The sequence below is a fragment of the Bos taurus genome, chromosome 10 (genome assembly GCF_002263795.3).
Source record: "Bos taurus isolate L1 Dominette 01449 registration number 42190680 breed Hereford chromosome 10, ARS-UCD2.0, whole genome shotgun sequence".
Classification (NCBI taxonomy): domain Eukaryota; kingdom Metazoa; phylum Chordata; class Mammalia; order Artiodactyla; family Bovidae; genus Bos; species Bos taurus.
The window spans coordinates 48,173,289-48,195,372 of record NC_037337.1 but is presented as its reverse complement, the minus strand read 5'-3'; the positions used below and the strand labels follow the sequence as shown (position 1 = coordinate 48,195,372).

General features: G+C 37.1%; 1 protein-coding gene across 2 annotated transcripts in view; it reads right to left on the bottom strand.

Annotated features, from left to right (window-relative positions):
• The window catches only part of VPS13C (vacuolar protein sorting 13 homolog C), a 181,339-nt gene that overhangs the window by 20,961 nt on the left and 138,294 nt on the right, over positions 1 to 22,084 (bottom strand). For both annotated transcript variants that reach the window (XM_003586568.6, XM_002690847.6), the window contains exons 61-72: positions 21,389 to 21,553; positions 18,319 to 18,447; positions 17,901 to 18,034; positions 15,455 to 15,581; positions 10,429 to 10,664; positions 8,113 to 8,254; positions 6,823 to 6,963; positions 3,508 to 3,589; positions 3,327 to 3,396; positions 2,591 to 2,702; positions 2,374 to 2,487; positions 107 to 246 (exon numbers count right to left, since the gene is read on the bottom strand). In XM_003586568.6, coding sequence (XP_003586616.2) covers positions 107 to 246; positions 2,374 to 2,487; positions 2,591 to 2,702; positions 3,327 to 3,396; positions 3,508 to 3,589; positions 6,823 to 6,963; positions 8,113 to 8,254; positions 10,429 to 10,664; positions 15,455 to 15,581; positions 17,901 to 18,034; positions 18,319 to 18,447; positions 21,389 to 21,553 — 1,592 coding nt within the window. The remainder of the gene's footprint in view (positions 1 to 106; positions 247 to 2,373; positions 2,488 to 2,590; positions 2,703 to 3,326; positions 3,397 to 3,507; positions 3,590 to 6,822; positions 6,964 to 8,112; positions 8,255 to 10,428; positions 10,665 to 15,454; positions 15,582 to 17,900; positions 18,035 to 18,318; positions 18,448 to 21,388; positions 21,554 to 22,084) is intronic.

Genomic DNA, 22,084 nt, shown 5'->3' with positions numbered 1-22,084 from the left:
AATTACCACTTTTCTAAGGTAACTTCTAGCACAAATGAAAAGAATGAATATCCAGAAACAGCATCCTGGTATAAAACCTCCTAACACACTTCATCACAACTCTTACTTGAATATAAGGTCATCCACATCAGTCAGAGTTGCACCAATGCTTTTCAACAGCAGGTTGACAGAATGAATTGGAATCAATTCCCGTTTCTCTTGGTTTGATTCCTCACCACCAGAACCCAAAGACAAACTCAAGTGCAACTAAAAGGAAAATAATGTTCAATAAATGAAAACTAAAAACAAAAATATTTACATACATGGACACCAAATTGTCCAGACACAAACAAATGTATCTTTCAATTAGAATCCTAAAGAAAACTATTATGTTACTCTATATATTACACAGAACAGCTCTGATCCTCATATTTACTTTCTAATAAAATACAAATCAATTTTTCCAATATAGTTCCAAAATGGAACTATAATTTTATTCAAACTTTATATATAACATTGTGTTTATATGGAGAAAACCAAAAAAAAAAAAAAAAACACTTTGCAAAAGCAGCATAATCATTTTAAGAGGAAAAACGTCAACTGGCCTACCAGCAGTTTAACTCAAAATAATGGATAATCATTTCTACAAGATAAATAACTTTTAGTAACAATTAATAAGAATAACTGCAGTATAATTATATGATAACACCATAACAACAGCATGACAATTATGGCAACACTTTAGCAAGTTCCAAATAAATGGTTAAAAGAATAATAAGGTTTTCAGCTTCCACAACCCCTTCAACTCAGACTTAACCATGAGATTTTCACATTCCCATTTAGCTTCTTCTACTTTGTGCTGCATCAACATTAGTGTGACAGTGCCAGAAGATACAGGCAGAAGGTAATTCAATGTGTTAAGTAAAGCAGATAACTCTGCCTTCTCATTCTGCCAATTCTCTAGGCATTCTCCCTCATCAACAGAGAGCTCAATAGAGGGAACTTGTGGAAAAGCTAGGAAAGCCTGGTTGTTGAATTTCTTCTCACATGTGGACTTTTGTCCATCTGCAGACTTAGAGAGGGCTGGGATTCATGAAAGGCAATCTTAGGTGAAAAGAGATCCAGCCTTTTCCTACAGAGTAAGAAAATGACCATGATAGTCATAATTTTAGTTATTCAACTTTATGGGACAATTCCCAGTGCACCTAAAAATGTTGTTACACAGTCGCTCAGTCAAGTCCGACTCTTTGTGACTGAATGGACTGTAACCTGCCTCAGTCCATGGGATTCCCCAAGCAAGAATACTGGAGTGGAATGCCATTTGCTTCTCCAGGGGACCTTCCCAACACAGGGATTGAATCCGTGTCTCCTGCTTGGCAGGAGGATTTTTAACTGAGTCACAATATGTATAGGTAAATTACAAAGCTGTAATACCCCATGGAGATTATAAACCCCATGAAGTCATTTTATATCTTCAACAGCAACTTCAACAGCAGGTCTTCAGTTAACAATTTGTTGAAGGTATTGTCCAATCTCATAAAGAACTGATTTTCATTTAATAATGAAAAAGAAATTGTGTACAACTCACCACATAAAACAATATCAATTCTGAACCTAACACTATCAATGCTTGATATCACCAAACTAATATATCAATTTATAACAATAACTTCATTTTATACTTCCATTCACTTAGCTGAATGGATTGGTGAATGCAACTGACAATAATGTGCTGTTAACAGTTTTTGAGAATGTAAAGGATCATCAATATTTTTAAAGAGTTACTTAATTGTAAATCTGGCCCATTACACAAGTTTAGAGCTTTATGGTTGATAGCATTTGTGGATTCTCTAAGCAGTCACCTTTCCCTAGAAAAGCTAAAAGGAATAACAAAAGGAGACAAGGAAATGGGTTCATAAAGGACAAAATCAGGCAAGTGAAAGGTATCCAATTTTCCACTCCCCTAGTTACAATTGAATTTTGGAAGGGTGGAAAATACCACATCAACAGTGTAACAGCAACTTCAGCGTTTTCACAGGCTGGTTAGGACACCCATTATAGCTTTCTATTCAGACAGGGAGGAGTTACAAAGCACAACCACAACATTAAATGTTGGTGAGCACTTCTTTGCTTAATTAAGAAATGCTTTTGTCAGCTTCTTCCTTGAAGAAAGGGGTTATTAATTCAAGACTAGAGATCATGCTCTGGTGGTTTCTCTATGGGAACTGTGGCTGTACATATGTTACAGAGAACTGTCTTAATTATTTCAATTAATCAAACAAAACTCCCCTCCAAATATTAGATACAACAAATTAAAACCCACATTTGTATACAGATCCTTTAAAAGTTCTACAAGACTTCTGTCAAATTTTCAAAGTAATAATTACAACAAACCTTTATAGGAGAAATATGGAAATCTTCAAAGAAACTAAGCATGGATGTATCAGTCACTGAGGTCCCCACTAGTTCTGTGTTTATAGCATCTAAGTCTTCCCGGATCAACTCTGTCTGAAAAAGAATTAACCAAGATTTTCTATCTTAATATTTTTCTACAACAATTATTGAAAAGAATGGTTGATCTTTCATAATATTCCCCAAAAATAAAAATTACCCATTTTCTTTCAGCTTCAGGGTCAGCTGTTGGGGTAAACAGCGCAGTGATAGCTCCTAGAAATCCCTGATCAACTTTCAAGGCCATTTCCTGAATGAGAACCATAAAATACCTAAGGAAAAAAACATTTTTTTAATAGAAAAAGCTTTTTTAAGGATGAAAAAGGCATTTTATCAAAGCTTGTAATTTTCCACGTTAAAACTTTGATTTTGGCCAAAAACCACAGCAAGATCTTGTTCCGTGATCTCTAAAACAAGGGTTATGTTAGCAAGATCGAAGTTTATTTAGACTGAGATCTTTTTTTTTTAATTAAAGTAAAAGTTTCACTAGGGGTAATACTGCTATATTAACACTTAGCATTTAAAGTTCCAAATGCTCTATTTACCATGTTATGGAAGATATAAGAACAATGATGATGTAGCATATATTATCTAATTTTTAAAGTCCGCAGGAATTAAAGAACACACCTCAGAAACACATCATTTATATTTCACTATTTTATATTCTAATGGAAGTTACAAAGGGGAGAAGTGGTTGAAGGAATTTCACACTTTAAAATATATAGAGGCTATTATTAAAATAAATTTCAACATATAAAATCACTTGACCATAAAGTAGATTGATACGTTCAGGTGGAAATAATTTTCATACAAAAGTCACTTCTAAAACATAATGTATTTTCAAAGCAGAGTCTCATTTTAAGTTCCTTTAGATGATCAAGGGTATCTTTACTTACTTGAACTGTAAGACTTTACTGTACTCATTAAATCTTGTGATGACACTCACATCAATGAAAGGTTTGGGCTCTAAAAGGAAGAAAGAAAACAGGAAAAAGGCAATCAAGCTTTCTAGTAGGTCAAAATGATATCTATTCAACTTTTATATATAGGGTATATCTCAACTTAATTTTTTCTTACCTGAATCCAAAGCAATAGATTTTGGAGGGGCCACAGGATGAAATACAACAGGGAACACTGTACCTGGTAACTGACTATCAACCTAAAGAAAAGAAAACTGATTCAGCCGTACTTAATTTAAACTTTTGTTTCAGAGATGTATTACAGAAGATGCCACTAATTACATCATAAATAATATCTGTATTTTTTTTTGTATGTGCTGCTATTAAAAGTTTCACTTTAAATCTAAATTTCTTATATATCTCACCAAGGGCAAGTTTCCACATACAGGAATACATAAACACTCTCATAATTGCACTAGACCTGTGGAGCATGAACACCACTCATGGAAATATTTGTATCAATGGATCATGTGAGATTTCAACTATATATAATTTAAATAAAAATGTAAGTGAAGACTGCGTATGAAATTACAGGTTAGGTATTAAGAAAAAGAGAACAAAAATGTCCTAAAAAGTAGTAATCCGTAGTTAAAAACAAGAGATGGAGGCAGGCAGGAAGGGAGAAAGCAAATGAACCGTTTGATAAAAACAGCCTCCAATAAAGCCCTAATCATTCCCATATAGAAGAATAAAAGAAAATCTTAATTTGGGATTTGATGACAAATTTAAAGCAATATTAAAAATAACAATTTGTGTAAGAAAACATATGACAAAATTAAAAGTCTCAGTGGTCATTTAGCCTTGGATAATTAGTATGGTGAATCACAGGATATGTGAAAGAAGGAGAATAACATAAACAAAAAGAAAGATATCAATTCTGATGTATGATTTTTGTTGTTGTTCAGTTGCTAAGTTACGTCCAACTCTTTTCGATGCCATAGACTGTAGCACACCAGACTTCCCTGTCCTTCACCATCTCCCAGAGCTTGCTCAAACTCATGTCCATCAAGGCAGTGATGCCATCCAACCATCTCGTTCTCTGTCACCCCCTTCTCCTCCTGTCTTCAATCTTTCCCAGTATCACGGTCTTTTCCAATGAGTCAGCTCTTTGCATCAGGTGGCCAAAGTCCTGGATCTTCAGCTTCACCATCAGTCCTTCCAATGAATATTCAGGGTTGATTTCCTTTAGGATTGACTGGTTTGATCTCCTTGCAGTCTCTCAAGAGTCTTCTCCAACACCACAGTTCAGTACCATCAGTTCTTTAGCGCTCTGCTTCCTTTATAGTCCAACTGTCACATCCATACATGATTACTGGAAAAACCATAGCTTTGACTATATGGACCTTTGTCAGTAAAGTAATGTCTCTGCTTTTTAATATGCTGTCTCAGTTTGTCATAGATTTTCTTCCAAGGAGCAAGCATCTTTTAATTTCAGGGCTGTTGTCACCATCTACAGTGATTTTGGAGCCCAAGAAAATAAAGGCTGTTACTGTTTCCATTGTTTCCCCATCTATTTGCCATGAAGTGATGGGACCAGATGCCATGATGTCAGTTTTCTGAATGCTGACTTTTAAGCCAGCTTTTATACTCTCCTCTTTCACCATTGTCAAGAGGCTCCTTAGTTTCTCTTTGCTTTCTGCCATAAGAGTTGTGCCATCTGCATATCTGAGGTTATTGACATTTCTCCTGGCAATCTGGATTCCAGCTTGTGCTTCATCCAGCTCGGCACTTCACATGACGTACTCTGCATATAACTTAAATAAGCAGGGTGACAATATATAGCCTTGACATACTCCTTTCCCAATTTGGAACCAGTCCATTGTACCATGTCTGGGTCAAACTGTTGCTTCTTGACCTGCATACAGATTTCTCAGGAGGCAGGTCAGATGGTCTGGTATTCCCATCTCTTTCAGAATTTTCCACATTTTGTTGTTATCCACACAGTCAAAGGCTTTGGCATAGTCAATAAAGCAGAAGTAGATGTTTTTCTAGAATTCTCTTGCTTTTTCCATGATCGAACGGATGTTGGCAATTTAATCTCTGGTTCCTCTGCCTTTTCTAAATCCAGCTTGAACATCTGGGAGTTCTGGGTTCATGTACTGTTGAAGCCTGGCTTGGAGAATTTTGAGCATTATTCTGCTAGCATGTGAAATTAGTGCAGTAGTTTGAGCATTCTTTGGCATTTCCCTTCTTTGGGATTGGAATGAAAACTGACCTTTTCCAGTCCTGTGGCCACTGCTGAGTTTTCTAAATTTGCTGGCATACTGAGTGGAGCACTTTCACAGCATCATCTTTCAGGACTTGAAAGAGCTCAACTGGAATTCCATCACCTCCACTAGTTTTGTTCGTAGTGATGCTCCCTAAGATCCAGGTGACTTTGGAATCCAGGATGTCTGGCTCTAGGTGAGTGATCACACCATCATGGTTATCTGGGTCATGGAGATCTTTTTTGTATAGTTCTGTGTATTCTTGTATTCCACCTTTTCTTAATATCTTCTGCTTCTGTTGGGTCCATACCATTTCTGTCCTTTACTGTGCCCATCTTTGCATGAAATGTTCCCTTCAGTTCAGTTCAGTTCAGTAGCTCAGTCCTGTCCAACTCTTTGCGACTCCATGGACTGCAGCAAGCCAAGCCTCCCTGTCCATCAGCAACTCCCAGCACTTACTCAAACTCATGTCCATTGAGTCAGTGATGCCATCCAACCATCTCATCCTCTGTCATCCCCTTCTCCTCCCACCTCCAATCTTTCTCAGCATCAGGGTCTTTTCAAATTAGTCAGTTCTTCACATCAGGTGGACAAAGTATTGGAGTTTCAGCTTCAGCATCAGTCCTTCCAATGACTATTCAGTACTGATCTCCTTTAGGATTAACTGGTTGTCTCTCCTTGCAGTCCAAGGGACTCTCAAGAGTCTTCTCCAACACCACAGTTCAAAGGCATCCATTCTTCGGTGCTCAGCTTTCTTTATAGTCCAACTCTCACATCCATACATGACTACTGGAAAAACCATAGCTTTGACTAGATGGATCTTTGTTCCCTTGATATCTCTAATTTTCTTGAAGAGATCTCTAGTCTTTCCCATTCTGTTGTTTTCCTCTGTATTTTTCCATTGTTCATTTAGGAAAGCTTTCTTATCTCTCCTTGCTATTCTTTGGAATTCTACATTCAGCTGGGTATATCTTTCCTTTTCTCCTTTGCCTTTTGCTTCACTTCTCAGCTATTTGTAAGGGTTCCTCAGACAACCATTTGGCCTTTTTGCATTTCTTTTTCTTGGGTATGGTTTTGATCACCGCCTCCTATACAATATTATGAACCTCCATCCATCATTCTTCAGGCACTCTGTCTATCAGATCTAATCCCTTGACAGAACCTTGTGAAAAAATAAAATTCAGACCCAAGATTCCAAAACTGATTGAATAGGATGACAATGTTACCTGAAGCCAATACAATCTGGCCCTTAAACTTCTTTGGTGAGGGGATTGCTTATATTCAACTTGAATTCCTGATAAAAAATGTCGCCTTATAAAGCACCGAGAAGGGAGGCGCATTTCCATTGGGTCCTTGCCAAAATTCACCTGGAAAAAAAGCAGATGTGCTTGTGATGAACTGGTATTAGCAGTGTAGACCATTTTAAATATCCACTTACTCACAAACTGAAAAAGAAAAATATTCATTTCTACATCTAATCAAAAGATCTACCTTAAGATGATCTAGAGCTGAGATGTTTGAAGCAGAATCATCACATAACTAAGGTTATGTGGAAAATATATTTTCAGTGATATGAACTGTACTTAAAGAACATAAACCATGTTTTTCATTTTTTTAAAAACCTCAAAGAGTGAGTGTGTGATAGTCACTCAGTTGAATACAACTCTCTGCAACCCCATGGACTGTAGCCTGCCAGGCTCCTCTGTCCATGGAATTCTCCAGGAAGGAATACTGGAGTGGGTTACCATTTCCTTCTCCAAAAAACGTCAACAGTAATGAATAATTCCAGATAACACTTATGCTTTGTTTTAACAAAGTTAAACAGTGAATAGTCAATAGCTTAGTTATGTCTGACACTAACTGAATAGTGTTCTTTCATTTTAGCATGACCAACATTTATAAGGATGAGGGTGGGGGTGGGAAGCAGGTATGGTGATAATGCAAATGCAACCACCAGAGACAAAGAGTAACACACACTGCATGACTGCAACTTCAGTCAAGCTTCTGGGCTCTTCCTGAAGCAAAAGTGACTTTCAATTTTAATAATGTAGGGCCCTGTGTAGAGCATATGTTTATTTGTGGACATCTACTCATGTCCTAAAATAATTTACATTTAATGAATTTAATTGGGCAAGTTTTTTTATAGGGTTTTCATCACTGAGATACACATTTCTGCACAGCCTATAGCAATATATTGATATCATTCAGAACAGAAGTTTCAATAAGTAACGTTGATTTCTCCATAATTTTCCTAAAAACAAGTTACATGAAACTATCTGCTTTGCAAATAGAGGAAATTATAAAAATGCAGATAAGAAACATATTTAAATAATGTTTTACAGTATATGATGAACAGTATATTTTAATTTAAAATGTGCTAATAAATTTTTAGTCATACTAATGCTACTAACAAATTAGCTTCTGCATACATATATTTACTTGGATAGCAAAATTTTATTTACTACCACCACTGGCAACATAATACATAAATAAGAAAAAACACAAATTTGGTATACCTCAAAATTATCATCTAGTTTAATCCAGCCAAGGTCTCTTGATTCTAGATATTTCTTATAGGACTTTTCCAATAAAATTATTTGCTTTCGACTAAATGGCTTCCACTTCTGTTTTCGTTTCATCTCCCAAACAACACCAGAACTAAAATAATTCACAAAGAAAATTAATTAAATTAAATGCATAATTTAGGTTGTGGAATTTTCACTCAACTCCAAATTGTCGCAACTGTCAACTCCTATGAAAATCACATTTATGCAAGAGATTTTAAACACCAAAATATATCTACGTTTTATATAAAAGTACATAAGGAAAAGAGGCAGGAGATACGTTTTTGTATCACACACTGACGTCAATGAACTATGGAACTGGCAAAATTTTTTCATATGGGGATATTTTAGGCAAAAACCCATCAAGATGGAAGACCTAAATATCAAACATAAAACTATAACATTCCTAGATATAACATAGGAGAAAATCTAAGTGACTTTGGGTTTGGCAGTGACTTTTACAATACATCACTAAAAGCACAATCCATGAAAGAAAAATAGATGTGGGACTTTCCTGAAATTGAAAATTTCTGCTCTGTGAAAGACCTTGTTAAAAGAATGGAAAGGCTGGGAGAAAATATTTGTAAAACATACATCTGATAAAAGACTGATATGGTAAGTCCCCTACATACAAACCTTTAAGTTTCAAACTTGCAAAGAACAGAACAGGTGTCCACATGTCCAGTCCCATAAGTTAGTTTACATGTCCGGTGTACACTGTCACATGTGTGCATACAAGCGGCTGTGCTTTTCAGTACTTTACTCTGTAGTACTGCATAGACTACAGTATCTCTATGTCAAGCCCAGGATGCCCAGAAGCAAACATAAAAGCAGTGGTGATGCAGCTGGTGCCCAAGAAATGCCAGACGCCGCACTGTACTACTGTACTTCTCAAGGTACTATACTGTAAGATTAAAGATATTTTATTTTTTGTTTTTGTATGTATTATTTGTGTGAAGTATTATAAACCTAGGGGTCGCATAGAGTCGGACACGACTGAGCGACTTCACTTTCACTGTTCACCTTCATGCATTGGAGAAGGAAATGGCAACCCACTTCCGTGTTCTTGCCTGGAGAATCCCAGGGACGGGGGAGCCTGGTGGGCTGCCGTCTATGTGGTCGCACAGAGTCGGACATGACTGAAGCGACTTAGCAGCAGTACAGTACTATATAGCTAACTGTGTTAGTTGGGTACCTAAGCTAACTTTGTTGGACTTAAGAACAAATTGGATTTATGAACATGCTCTTGGAACAGAACTTGTTTGTATGCAGGGGACTTACTGTACCCAAAGCATGCAAAGAACTCTTAAAACACAACAATAGCAAAAAAATATTAAATTGGGCAAAAGATCAAAACTTCATCAAATGAGGTTCAATGACAAAAAAGCATATGAAAAGATGTTCACCATCATATGTAATTAGGTAACTGCAAATTAAAACAAACAGAGATCACTACAAATCTAATAGATGATCTGACAATAGGTGATCTGACAATACTAAATGCTGGCAAGGATGTGGAACACCAGGAATCTCTCATTCATTCATGGCATGGTTACCAAATGGTGAGCCGCTTCTCACAAAATTAAACTGCCAGGTGCTGCACAAAGAGCATTTTTGAACTTCATCAAACACATTATTATCCGTAGACCCTATACTGGTTATACCTGATAATTATTTCCCTCAATAGCCTCCAAAGAAGAATGAGTCTTTTACCACAGTCAGTGTGATTGAAAACCAAAATAGATAAATTCAAATATTTTCCTTATATAAGTATAAGCAGAATCAGAGAAAAGAACTGGTTCCATCATTATTAAAATGTTCTAAACAACCATCCAATAAGATCATGTACGCAGGTTAAACTACTGCCTCCGTGAAACTTTTTTCCAGTTTATGTGATTCAGTGTTCTTGGCTTCCCCAACCCACACCAGTGTCTCCAGCCTCTACAGCACCACAGAACATGTTCATACTTCTTTGTAGCTTTTTTTTTAGTGTTTTTGTAATTCATTTAAAAAATACATACAAACAACAAGGGAAGAAAAAACCTCTTCTCCCACCAACTAATGAATGTTGTCGTAAGGGCCAAGACATGATTTTATCTTAGGGGCTTTTCAACTAGCAGTGAAAGCAGCTGTTCAGTAAGCTTTGCTGAAAGGTATGTACAAGTACATCAAATTCAAAATAGGTATTTGTCTACTCTCATCAAACTTGATATTATGAACTTAATGCCTTTTAAAGATTTCTGATACCTTATCTTTCTTCTCCCATACCTGGTTATCCCAATATATGAAACTTCCTGCTTGGTTTCATTGTTGACCAGTGAAAGCCCAAGACTATGGAGAGAAAAAGTTATTTCGTGATTGGCCTGCTCCATTTCTTCTGCCTGCAGAGCTTTGGAAACCAAGGCAACATCATCAGTGAAAAGCAAGACTCTCTGGCGCCCATCGAGAAATGATACCCAGTGTATCTGGATGTTTGCATCATAGGCAAACTGTCCACATTCATCCTGTGGGAAAGAAAGATTTCATATTAAAACCACAAACAGTAAGCTTTTATTACATAAAGTTGAACTGCAGTAGCTAGGAAAGCATGACTATAAATCAGAAAACCATCAAAATAATATAAATTAATTAAAGTTATGTGTTTTGAAACATCCTCACCAATTTTTTCAAACTGTAACAGATCAATAGTGCTTATTTTTTTAAAACCTTAGTTTAAGTTACCTAGTTAGGCTCAAAGGGTACTCAGGAGGAATAAGAATCTCCTTCAAAGGCACCAATGGCATAAGATGCTTACTTGTCTCCCAGATAGAGAACAGAATGGTTTAAAACTTTACTGGAAATGTAATATCAGATAAAATTAGGTTTTAATACTTTATAATGCTGCAAGTATTTATATAAATCACACTGTTAAACAGTCAAACTATGGTGATCAGTTTGTATTAACTTTCACTAAGAAGAGCCTTCTTGGCTGACAGTCTTTTATAGCATTTAAAAATATTAGGCTTGATTTGGTGCATGTCTTCAGAGATTTAAATAATGATTTTTTTCATTCTGGACTTAACAAATAAAACAACAGTTCATTTCAACACGAAGTATAAGAACCTAATATGTGATTTTCATTTCATGCTTTCTTGGGACACAAAAGCCAAAAACAAAGGATGTCACCAAAAGCACAGAAATGGTTGGTATTTGCTGTTCTCTGAAACTGATCTACAGCTTTTAACATATATCAAAGTAGATGGCCCAATTTTTTACTCTAACATGATTAAATTTTATAAATGTTTCAGAGATACCTACTAAAGAAGGTGAATTTTCTCCTTGTAAACTACAAAATTTGATATGCTTCCTGGTTCAATCTTAGTTATTATTCAAATGCTCTCCATTCGTTTTCAATCTATTGGATCTGTTAAAAATTAAATAAGGTATATTTTAAAATATCCCCAGGCAACAATGTTTCAGTTGACTTCCAACATTTTCAGTTACACATTTTGATGCAATATTATTCACTGCATGAAGGTTTATGGCTATCATGACTTCTTTGTCACATTATCATATTCTATTTAATGATTTTTGCTTTGAATCATAAATTGTTTTTTTACTTTTGTTTACTTGTTAAATCTTTATCATTTCTTCATGCTTTTAACTTTCTGTGCAGTTAAAGCAGATCTCATGTAAATAGCATCTGTTAGAAACTACTTTTTAACTTAATCTGAATGTGATCTTTTAATAGGAGAATTTAAACCATTTTCATTTACTGACATACTTGATGGGAAGCATGGTTTAGTGGGAAAAGTCCAGGGACTATGAAGTCAAGAAGATCTGGTTTTGAATTCTAACCAGCAGTTCTAAGTTATAAACATAAGAATTTATGATACTATATAATAAGCATTAACATATGATATATTCAACAAAATGTACTGACATTTGCCACTTACTATATACTTCCTTAGGCTTCCTTCTTTTACTGTAAGAGCAAATTTTTCTTTATTTTCATTTTCTCAATTGTTTTAGAATTCTTTTATTACTCACTTTGCTTCTATTAATTGGTATCCTTTTTAAAAAAAGTCATCTTTGATCTATATTTCTGTAATTAAAATTTAGGATTAAATGCTGTTAATATATTCTGTTCATAACATACTATTTCCTTGCTCTCCCTTTCATTTTATTTTGTTGTCTTTGTCTTTTGTTTCACCAACTTTCTCCTATCACAGTTGTCATATGTTTATAACTTTGGGAATCTCAGGCAAACATGCTGAAAATTTTCTCTGGTCCTTCTGTGGTAAAAAAAAATTTTCAGAAGTGTGATCAGCTTCTGAATCTTTAGGATCAGGCTACAGTTTTCTCCTGAACTATTTTTTCGTAAACCCCATGTTTGTTTGTTTTTTTCCTGTTTATTCACACTTAAACATCCGCTGGATCACTGAAAAAGCAAGAGTTCCAGAAAAACATCTATTTCTGCTTTATTGACTATGCCAAAGCCTTTGACTATGTGGATCACAAAACTGTGGAAAATTCTGAAAGAGATGGGAATACCAGACCACCTGACCTGCCTCTTAAGAAACCTATATGCAGGTCAGGAAGCAACAGCTAGAACTGGACATGGAACAACAGACTGGTTCCAAATAGGAAAAGGAGGCTGTATATTGTCACCCTGCTTATTTAACTTATATGCAGAGTACATCATGAGAAACACTGGGCTGCAGGAAGCACAAGCTGGAATCAAGATTGCCAGGAGAAATATCAATAACCTCAGATATGCAGATGACACCACCCTTATGGCAGAAAGTGAAGAGGAACTAAAAAGCCTCTTGTTGAAAGTGAAAGTGGAGAGTGAAAAAGCTGGCTTAAAGCTCAACATTCAGAAAACTAAGATCATGGCATCTGGTGCCATCACTTCATGGGAAATAGATGGGGAAACACTGGAAACAGTGACAGACTATTTTTTTGAGCTCCAAAATCACTCCAGATGGTGGTTGCAGCCATGAAATTAAAAGACGCTTACTCCTTGAAAGGAAAGTTATGACCAACCTAGACAGCATATTAAAAAGCAGAGACATTACTTTGCCAACAAAGGTCTGTCTAGTCAAGGCTACGGTTTTTCCCATGGTCATGTATGGATGTGAGAGTTGGACTGTGAAGAAAGCTGAGCACCGAAAAATTGATGCTTTTGAACTGTGGTGTTGGAGAAGACTCTTGAGAGTCCCTTGGACTGCAAGGAGTCCATCCTAAAGGAGACCAGTCCTGGGTGTTCATTGGAAGGACTGATGCTGAAGGTGAAACTCCAATCCTCTGGCCACCTCATGCAAAAAGCTGACTCACTGGAAAAGACCCTGATGCTGGGAGGGATTGGGGGCAGGAGGAGAAGGGGATGACAGAGAATGAGATGGCTGGATGGCATCACCAACTCAATGGACATGAGTTTGAGAAAACTCCGGGAGTTGGTGATGGACAGGGCGGCCTGGTGTGCTGCGATTCATGGGGTCGCAAAGAGCTGGACACGACTGAGCGACTGAACTGAACTGAATTGAATGAGGAAAGTGCTTTACAGTACTGTGTGGATTTTCTTTGAATTCCCTTTTCATGTACACCTGAGCCTCAGAAGAATTCCCTTCTCAGATCAGCCAGGAAATGGCTAACTGTCTTGTTTCTAGCTTAATTTTCATAACCTGGCAGATCACCAGTTGACTAAGGCACAATAATCTATTTCTTACTGTCTGGTTTTCTAACACCGAATAGAACAGAAACATTTAAAACCACAAGCCTGTGAATACACTACTGCCAGGATTCTTTATGATTTTGCCTGAATTTATAGACCTTGACATAGTCTTTCAGGATGGCGATACCGTTCTTTCTCCAGTATCTGTGTACTGCCTTATGGGAGTTGTGGTTGCCGAGGAGCATGAAATGTGAGGAGAAAGAAAATAACACCAGCATAGTACAGGGATCCCTGGTCAAGCTAGCATGTCTCTGAGCCAGAGACCTCATTGTAACAGGGAACTTAAGCTCCTCTCTACCACTTACCACTTGAGGGTTTCTCTGTTGTAAAAAGTAAAGCAGGCAACAGAGCTCCATCAAATTTTCATGGCAAAAATCACTCCAAGAATCTCATAACCATCAGTCTGATTTTTCAAAAGTCTCTCTCTTTTATGGGTATTTCAGAGAGAATATAGGAGAGGATAATTCAGTCGCTCTTGGCCAATTACTATTTTAAATAACCAAGAAAGCTTTTATGACAACTGGCATTATCAGACAGTGGAATATGACACTGTAAGAACTTTTCAGCATAGAATATAATCCTACAGAAACTAGGTACCACTCGCGGAGGACCAGTGTCTATATTGGAGGGAGGGTGGCAAATGAATTCTTTTACTTTTATAAGTATTTATTTATTTGGCTCCACTGGTTCTTAGTTGTGGCATGTGAGATCTCAATCTTTGTTGTGGCATGCGAGATCTTTAGTTAAGGCATGTGAACTCTTACTGTAGCATGTGGGATCTAGTTCTCTGACCAGGGATCAAACCCGAGCACCCTGCATTGAGACCATGGAGTCTTAGCCACTAGACCACCAGGGAAGTTCCTGGCAGATGAATTCTTAAGCCCTTCTCAAAGTCTAAGTGTCTAGGAAATAACATGTTTAATTAATTTAGCTACCTAAATAGTATTTCCATAAGTAATTCATTATATTTCTTATATGGATAATTTACTACTGTCATACTCCTTTAATTAAAAAACCATATGGCTTTGATAGGGAAAACTTGCCTTAAAAAATCTTACAGCTAACAGTGGTATACAAAATAAACCTGTTTTTTACTTAGCCTCAAAACTCCTTCCTTATAAAAAAAAGTAAATAAAAAAGTACTGGTCTTAGGCAAGCTGAAACAGATGCAAATAAAGTATTTTGACTGATCTAGGACAAAATATTGGTGTGAACTATTTACCAACTAAAGCCCCAAAGCAACTTATTTTGAAAATACTTGCAATTCATTTTTAGTTCAATAAAGAAAAAGCTGACAGTGTGAAGCTAACTTGTCTACTTCCTTTGTTATCAGGCACTTTCCTGGTGGCTCAAACGATAAAGAATCTGCTACACTGCAGGAGGCCTGGGTTCGATCCCTGGGTTGGGAAGATCCCCTGGAGGAAGGCATGACAACCCACTCCAGTCTTCTTCCCTGGAGAATCCCCATGGACAGAGGAGCCTGGCAGGTTACAGTCAATAGGGTCGCAAAGAGTCGAACACGACTGAGCGACTAAGCACAGCACACTTCATATGATACCCATTCACATCAGATGATACCTTTAACAGATCATGTTCCCCAACATTTTCTGCATAACTCCATTTAAGCTTTCTGGTACCAGTGGGATCTTCCCAGGCAAAGAGTCGAACTTGTCTTGGCAGCAATACCATTTCTTCCTTTGACCCGCTGAAACACAAGCGACAGAGGGAAGGTTAAAACACCCTGGCCTTGAGAAACGTAGACCTGTGGTTTATCGAGGAGGGGACTGGCACAAACATGGTATAAAACTGCCTTTGTTAATAAAACACAACTGTGCCTAAAAATGAGTACCCTAAAATGTCCAAATAACTAATGATTTTGAGGCTTGAGGGAAAAGAATATTGCTCTTTCTGAAGCTGCAGTATATTCTGAACTGATCCAGGTAAGATGGCACTAACAAAATTCATGAAGGGAAACAGACTGGTACCTCAGAATTCATCTACAGAAAAGGTTGTGAATAGTAAACGTTTTAGGAGCAGAGAACTGTACTTGGTACTCAAATTTGAGATTTTAATCAAAAGCAATGCATAAGAAGTAAGAGTCTCAGAAGAGAAAACAACAGGTCTGTTCCACTGCTACTCCAAGTGTGGTCTCTGGGCCAGCAGCACTAGCATCACCTCGAGCCTTGCTGGAAAGTGCAATATTCTGGGGCCCACCTAAAACCAACTAACTCAGAACCTGCATTTTTACAGGATTTCTAGGTGTTCTTAATACTGATATTTAAGTTTAAGGAGTACTGGTCTAGATAATACAAGAAACTTTGCAGAGAACTAAAATAAAACAAAAAGTAACCCATTTAGGGTTTAATCTATACTTTCAAATCTCTCAGCAGATTCAAGCCATGAGAGTTAAGAATACGTTAGATCCGGAAAGCATTAATTTTTAAAAATTTATTTATCTATCTTTGGCCGTGCTGGGTCTTCACTGCTGTCTGAGGGCTTTCTCCAGTTGCAGTGAGTAGCGGATACTCAGGAGAAGGCCATGGCACCCCACTCCAGTGCTCTTGCCTGGAGGATCCCGTGGACGGAGGGGCCTGGTGGGCTGCAGTCCATGGGGTCGCGAAGAGTTGGACACGACTGAGTGACTTCACTTTCAATTTTCACTTTCATGCATTGGAGAAGGAAATGGCAACCCGCTCCAGTGTTCTTGCCTGGAGAATCCCAGGGACGGGGGAGCCTGGTGGGCTGCCATCTATGGGGTCGCACAGAGTCAGACACGACTGAAGCGACTTAGCAGCAGCAACAGCAGCAGCGGATACTCTACTGTAGCATGCGGCCTTATTGTGGTGGCTTCTCTTGTTGTGGAGTTCAGGCTCTAGAGCGCTTGGGCTTCAGTAGTGGTGGCCCGTGGTCTCACCAGTTGCGGAACATGGGCTCTGTTGCTCTGAGGCATGAGGGATCTTTCCAGACCAGGGATCGAACCCATGTCTCCTGCATAGGCAGGCAGACTCTTAACCTCTGGATGACCAGGGAAGTCCCAGCAAGGCATTATTTTTTATATATTTATATGCATGTGTGTGTGTATACATATATATAATGGGTATTATTATTTTATATTATATATACATACATAAAAATAATGCCCTGAAGATTTATAATAATAATTCTTTGCAAATATATTATTACATATTTTAAGAATCTAAAGCCCCCTGTTTAATGGCATCACCCAAGCTAAACAACAGCACACACAAGGACAACAAAATTCCTGTCAGTCTGTACTACAATACATTCAATATCACTATTTAATCTTCCACTTAAATCTGTCGTCAGCCCTCTACCCTCCTGTTTAATATTCTACTATCCAACCAAAAAAATACAATTTATAGAGAGAAGTTCACTGAGCATCACGAGACCAAAAAAGAACGGTACTGCTTAAACAAGTTCACAGTTCCTTGTATCCAATTCTGAAATGTAAAAAGCTTCAAAATTCCAAATATTCTTCTCTTAAGTTTGGTGTCCAAACTCATGTGGCAGCAAAACCTTATCTGAACTGATGGGAAACTATTAATACTTTCATTTATCTCACTTATTATAAATGTTTACATGTTTTGCTGCAGGAATACTAATGTGTTGGTTACAGAATACTGCTTCAGAACTTGCTAGGGCTATTAGCAATACGCATCCCTATTACCTTTCTAAAATCTGAAAACACATGGAAGGTGAAACACATTTAGATCCAAGTATTTCCTAGAAGGAACTGTGGACCAGTGGGCTTCCCTGGTGGCTCAGCTGGTAAAGAATCTGCCTGCCAATGCAGGAGACACACAAGACCCAGGTTTGATCGCTGAGTCAGGAAGATCCCCTACAGAAAGAAATGGCTACCCACTCAAGTATTCTTGTCTCAGAAATCCCAAGGACAGAGGAGCTGGCAGGCTACAGTCCATGGGGTTCCAAGAGTTGAACACAACTTAGCAACTAAACCATCGAAAACAAATCATATTTTCTAAGAACCCTTTTTATTTCATACCTCTGTTTATATGTGAGGATGTTCCATGGTGTGTGGTTTATTATTAGGGCAGGTGCACATCCCTCATGGTAGTCAGAAAAGCTGATGACAGTTGAATGTGGAGCAGTATCTACATCCACCAAGATACCCCCATTCTATTGCAGAAAAAAGGAGTATGTCTGAAGCATTGGTTTAAACTGCACATTACATTTAGAATTTCAATCATTCATATAGATATTAAAAAGTCTGTTTTCTTAAATTCCTACAGAAAATCACATTGGCTCTGATCTCTTACAAACATATGTACAGCATTATATATTGTTAGAGTTAGCATACCTTCAATTAATTATCAGGATATTTTACAGCACGTCTTAATAAAATATTGTAAAGCAAACTTTAAAAATCAAAAATATTTTATTTTAAAAACAGGAAAACATACCAGATCTTCCAAGCTCAATAAAGTGCCATTATCCTGTTGGTTATAAAAGAATGGCCTGGATGATCCCTCACAGCTCACCACTCTCACACAAAGTTTGCCTGAAAATTTCTCAGGCCAAAATGGAAGGTTCTGAAAATATGGAAGTCAAATATCAGTCTTAATACTATGGTAAGTAAAACAGTGGCTAATAAAGTTTTAAATTCTAATTCAGATCATAACTCAATTATCACTGTTTCTTAAAATAGCTCCTTTACATTTCATATTGAGATTATTGACAATATAATGATTATTTATGAAGCCTAAGAAACTCCATCAGAAGAATAGATGTATTAGTCTTTTCATACTTACAGAATAATTACAGTATGAGGAACTGAAGTGCTATTAAGAACATCTCAAATATCTTAAATATTTAAAAATTATAATCTTAATATTTGCTTTTATGAATTGTACTATGAATTCTTTCAGAGTATCTTGTCCTAGATAAACCACAAGGCAACTGAAGGCAGAGGACCTTGCTGGCACTCCTGACACTATCCCCCTATAGCTGTTTGATCTTAATCTTGACCTTTTTGAGCCTCAGTTTCCTATCTGTAAAACTGAGATTTTAGTTCATAAAACAAAAGTTCCTCACCCATGACAGAATACTGGGTAAAAGCTATTTCGGAAAAGAATACTACTACTATCAAACTCACATCAAAGATAAAAAGATAAGGAACACGTATTTGCTGCCAAGTCTATGGAGATCATTCTAAGTGCCTTGGAAAGCCCATGCCTCTTAGAGGTCTAACTTTGTATTGTAAGTGGAGTCCCTCCTCTTAAACTTTTTGCCAAGCAATTTTAAAGATAATTTTAGAATTCTTTTTAGATGTACAGAAAAACAGTCCTATCCTTAAGTCAGCTGGTTTGGTTGAAAACTCAGGCAAATTCAAGCAGTAATGCTTGCTGGTGCACCTGCCCCCTCCCCCACTTTCCTTATTCTCTTCACTTCACCTCTTGTTGAGTCTGCAAAGTTTTGTTCAAATACCAGCCCTTCTATGAAACATTTTCTTTTGATCTAGGCCACAATGATCTCAATCTCCAATAACCTTACTGACCTAAAAAAAAAAAACAGATTCAATTTCCTTCTCTGTAAAGTAAGGTGGTCGAATTTGGGGGATTTTTTCCAAGGAAACTTCCAGTTCATCTATTCAGAGATCCTATAACCACCTATCAGTCAGTTCAGTTCAGTCGTTCAATTGTGTTAGACTCTTTGTAGACTCCATGGACTGCAGAACACCAGGCTTCCCTGTCCATCACCAACTCCTGCAGCTTGCTCAACTCATGTCCATTGAGCTGGTGATGCTATCCAATCATCTCATCCTCTGTCGTCCCTTACACCTCCTGTCTTCAATAGTTCCCAGCATCAGGGTCTTTTCCAATGAGTCAATTCTTCACATCAGGTAGCCAAAGTATTGGAGCTTCAGCTTCAGCATCAGTCCTTCCAATGAATATTCAGGACTGATTTCCTTTAGGACTGACTGGTTGGATTTCCTTGCAGTCCAAGGGACTCTCAAGAGTCTTCTCCAACTCCACAGTTCAAAAGCATCAATTCTTCGGCATTCAGCTTCCTTTACAGTCCAACTCACATCCATACATGACTAGTGGAAAACCATAGCTTTGACTAGATCAACCTTTGTTAGCAAAGTAATGTCTCTGCTTTTTAATATGGTGTCTAGGTTGGTCACAGCTTTTCCTCCAAGGAGCAAGCGTCTTAATTTCATGGCTGCAGTAACCATCTGCAGTGACTCTGTACCCCCCAAAAATAAAGTTTGTCACTGTTTCCATTGTTTCCCCATCTATTTGCCATGAAGTGATTGGACCAGATGCCATGATCTTAGTTTTTGGAATGCTGAGTTTTAAGCCAACTTTTTCACTCTCCTCTTTCACTTTCATCAAGAGGCTCTTTAGTTTTTCTTCGCTTTCTGCCATAAGGGTGGTATCATCTGTGTATCTGAGGATATTGATATTTTTCCTGGCAATCTTGATTCCAGCTTGTGCTTCTTCCAGCCCAGCGTTTTTCATGATGTACTCTGCAAATAAGTTAAATAAGCAGGGTGACAATATACAGCCTCCCAATCTGGAAACAGTCTGTAGTTCCATGTCCGGTTCTAACTGTTGCTTCGTCAAGTGGGCCTTAGGAAGCATCACTAGGAACAAAGCTAGCGGAGGTGATGGAATTCTACTTGAGCTATTTCAAATCCTAAAAGATGATGCTGTGAAAGTGCTGCACTCAATATGCCAGCAAATTTGGAAAACTCAGCAGGGGCCACAGGACTATAATAGGTCAGTTTTCATTCCAACCCCAAAGAAAGGCCATGCCAAAGAATGTTCAAACTACCATACAATTGCACTCATCTCACACGCTAGCAAAGTAATGCTAAAAATTCTCCAAGCCAAGCTTCAACAGTACATGAACCATGAACTTCCAGACGTTCAAGGTTGATTTAGAAAAGGCATAGGAACCAGAGATCAAATTGCCAACATCCGCTGGATCATCAAAAAAGCAAGAGAGTTCCAGAAAAACATCTACTTCTGCTTCATTGACTATGCCAAAGCCTTTGTCTCTGCGGATCACAACAAACTGTGGAAAATTCTTTAAGAGGTGGGAGTACAAGACCAGGTAACCTGCCTCCAGTAGCTTGCCATATATTATCTTCTTCTATGTATTAAGAGAGTCTTAAGCCTTCCAAGATTGGATGCTTCTTGAATATAAAGACATTATCTTGACTACTGACAGAATAGTACATTATTTATATGTACATTTTACAGTACATATCCACATTTATACACATAGGAAGAACCATAAAATGAGTGTTAACAGTCTAGACTAGTGATAAATATTATCAACAATTCTTTCTTCTTTTTAACATATGCTTATAGTATGAAAGGGAAGTCTTTCTAAGCTGGCTGTCATAGTTTAACACACAAATATGGTAGCAAAGTGATTATGACAGAGAGATATATAATTATTTACATGTCGATATTTACTTGTACATTTTAGGAACCAATTATATCAAAGGAAAATTATTACCTCTGAAGAAGCAATATAGTTCCATTTACTAGTTGGGAGTGAGCCATCAGATGCAATTTCACCAACTTCTAGTTCTAATGATGACTTGTTCTCAATGGTATAAAAGGGAGTCAAAGTAACTATTCGTGTAAGATTAAAAGTGCTCATTTTGATGCTGACACCAACCTGTGGAAAGGAAACAAACAAGTTTATCATTTCCCACCACTTTACATACCTTGAAACACACACAGCTATTCACTCACAGTCTTCTTCAAGTATTTTAAAATAGGATTTCTTAAAAAAATAAAGTAACTAAAAAGAACCATATTTCATGACTATCTTCTCACTAAGAAGAAAAATTTCAGTTCCTTAGTCTGGGACCAGCAGAAACCAATTCAAGAAATATCAATCAGTAATTTAACAAACGATGACTTGTAATAACAAACTTAATTTTTAGAAATCCTTTACTTTTACACATTCCAAAATAAATTGTTTTAAAATCAGTGTACAGTTTCCTTTGCTACTTTATTCTCTCTGCTATCAATAAAATGAAATAAAAATTTTAAAGAAGTAATAAAACAAGTGAACTAGTATCAGATTATTCAAATTGTTGCAGTGAAATTTAAGATTTAAGACTTTTTGGCAGGGAGTGGTATGGATGTGGATTCTAGTAATTCTGAATATTTACCAAATTCCTTCCTTAAATGTATTCAAATC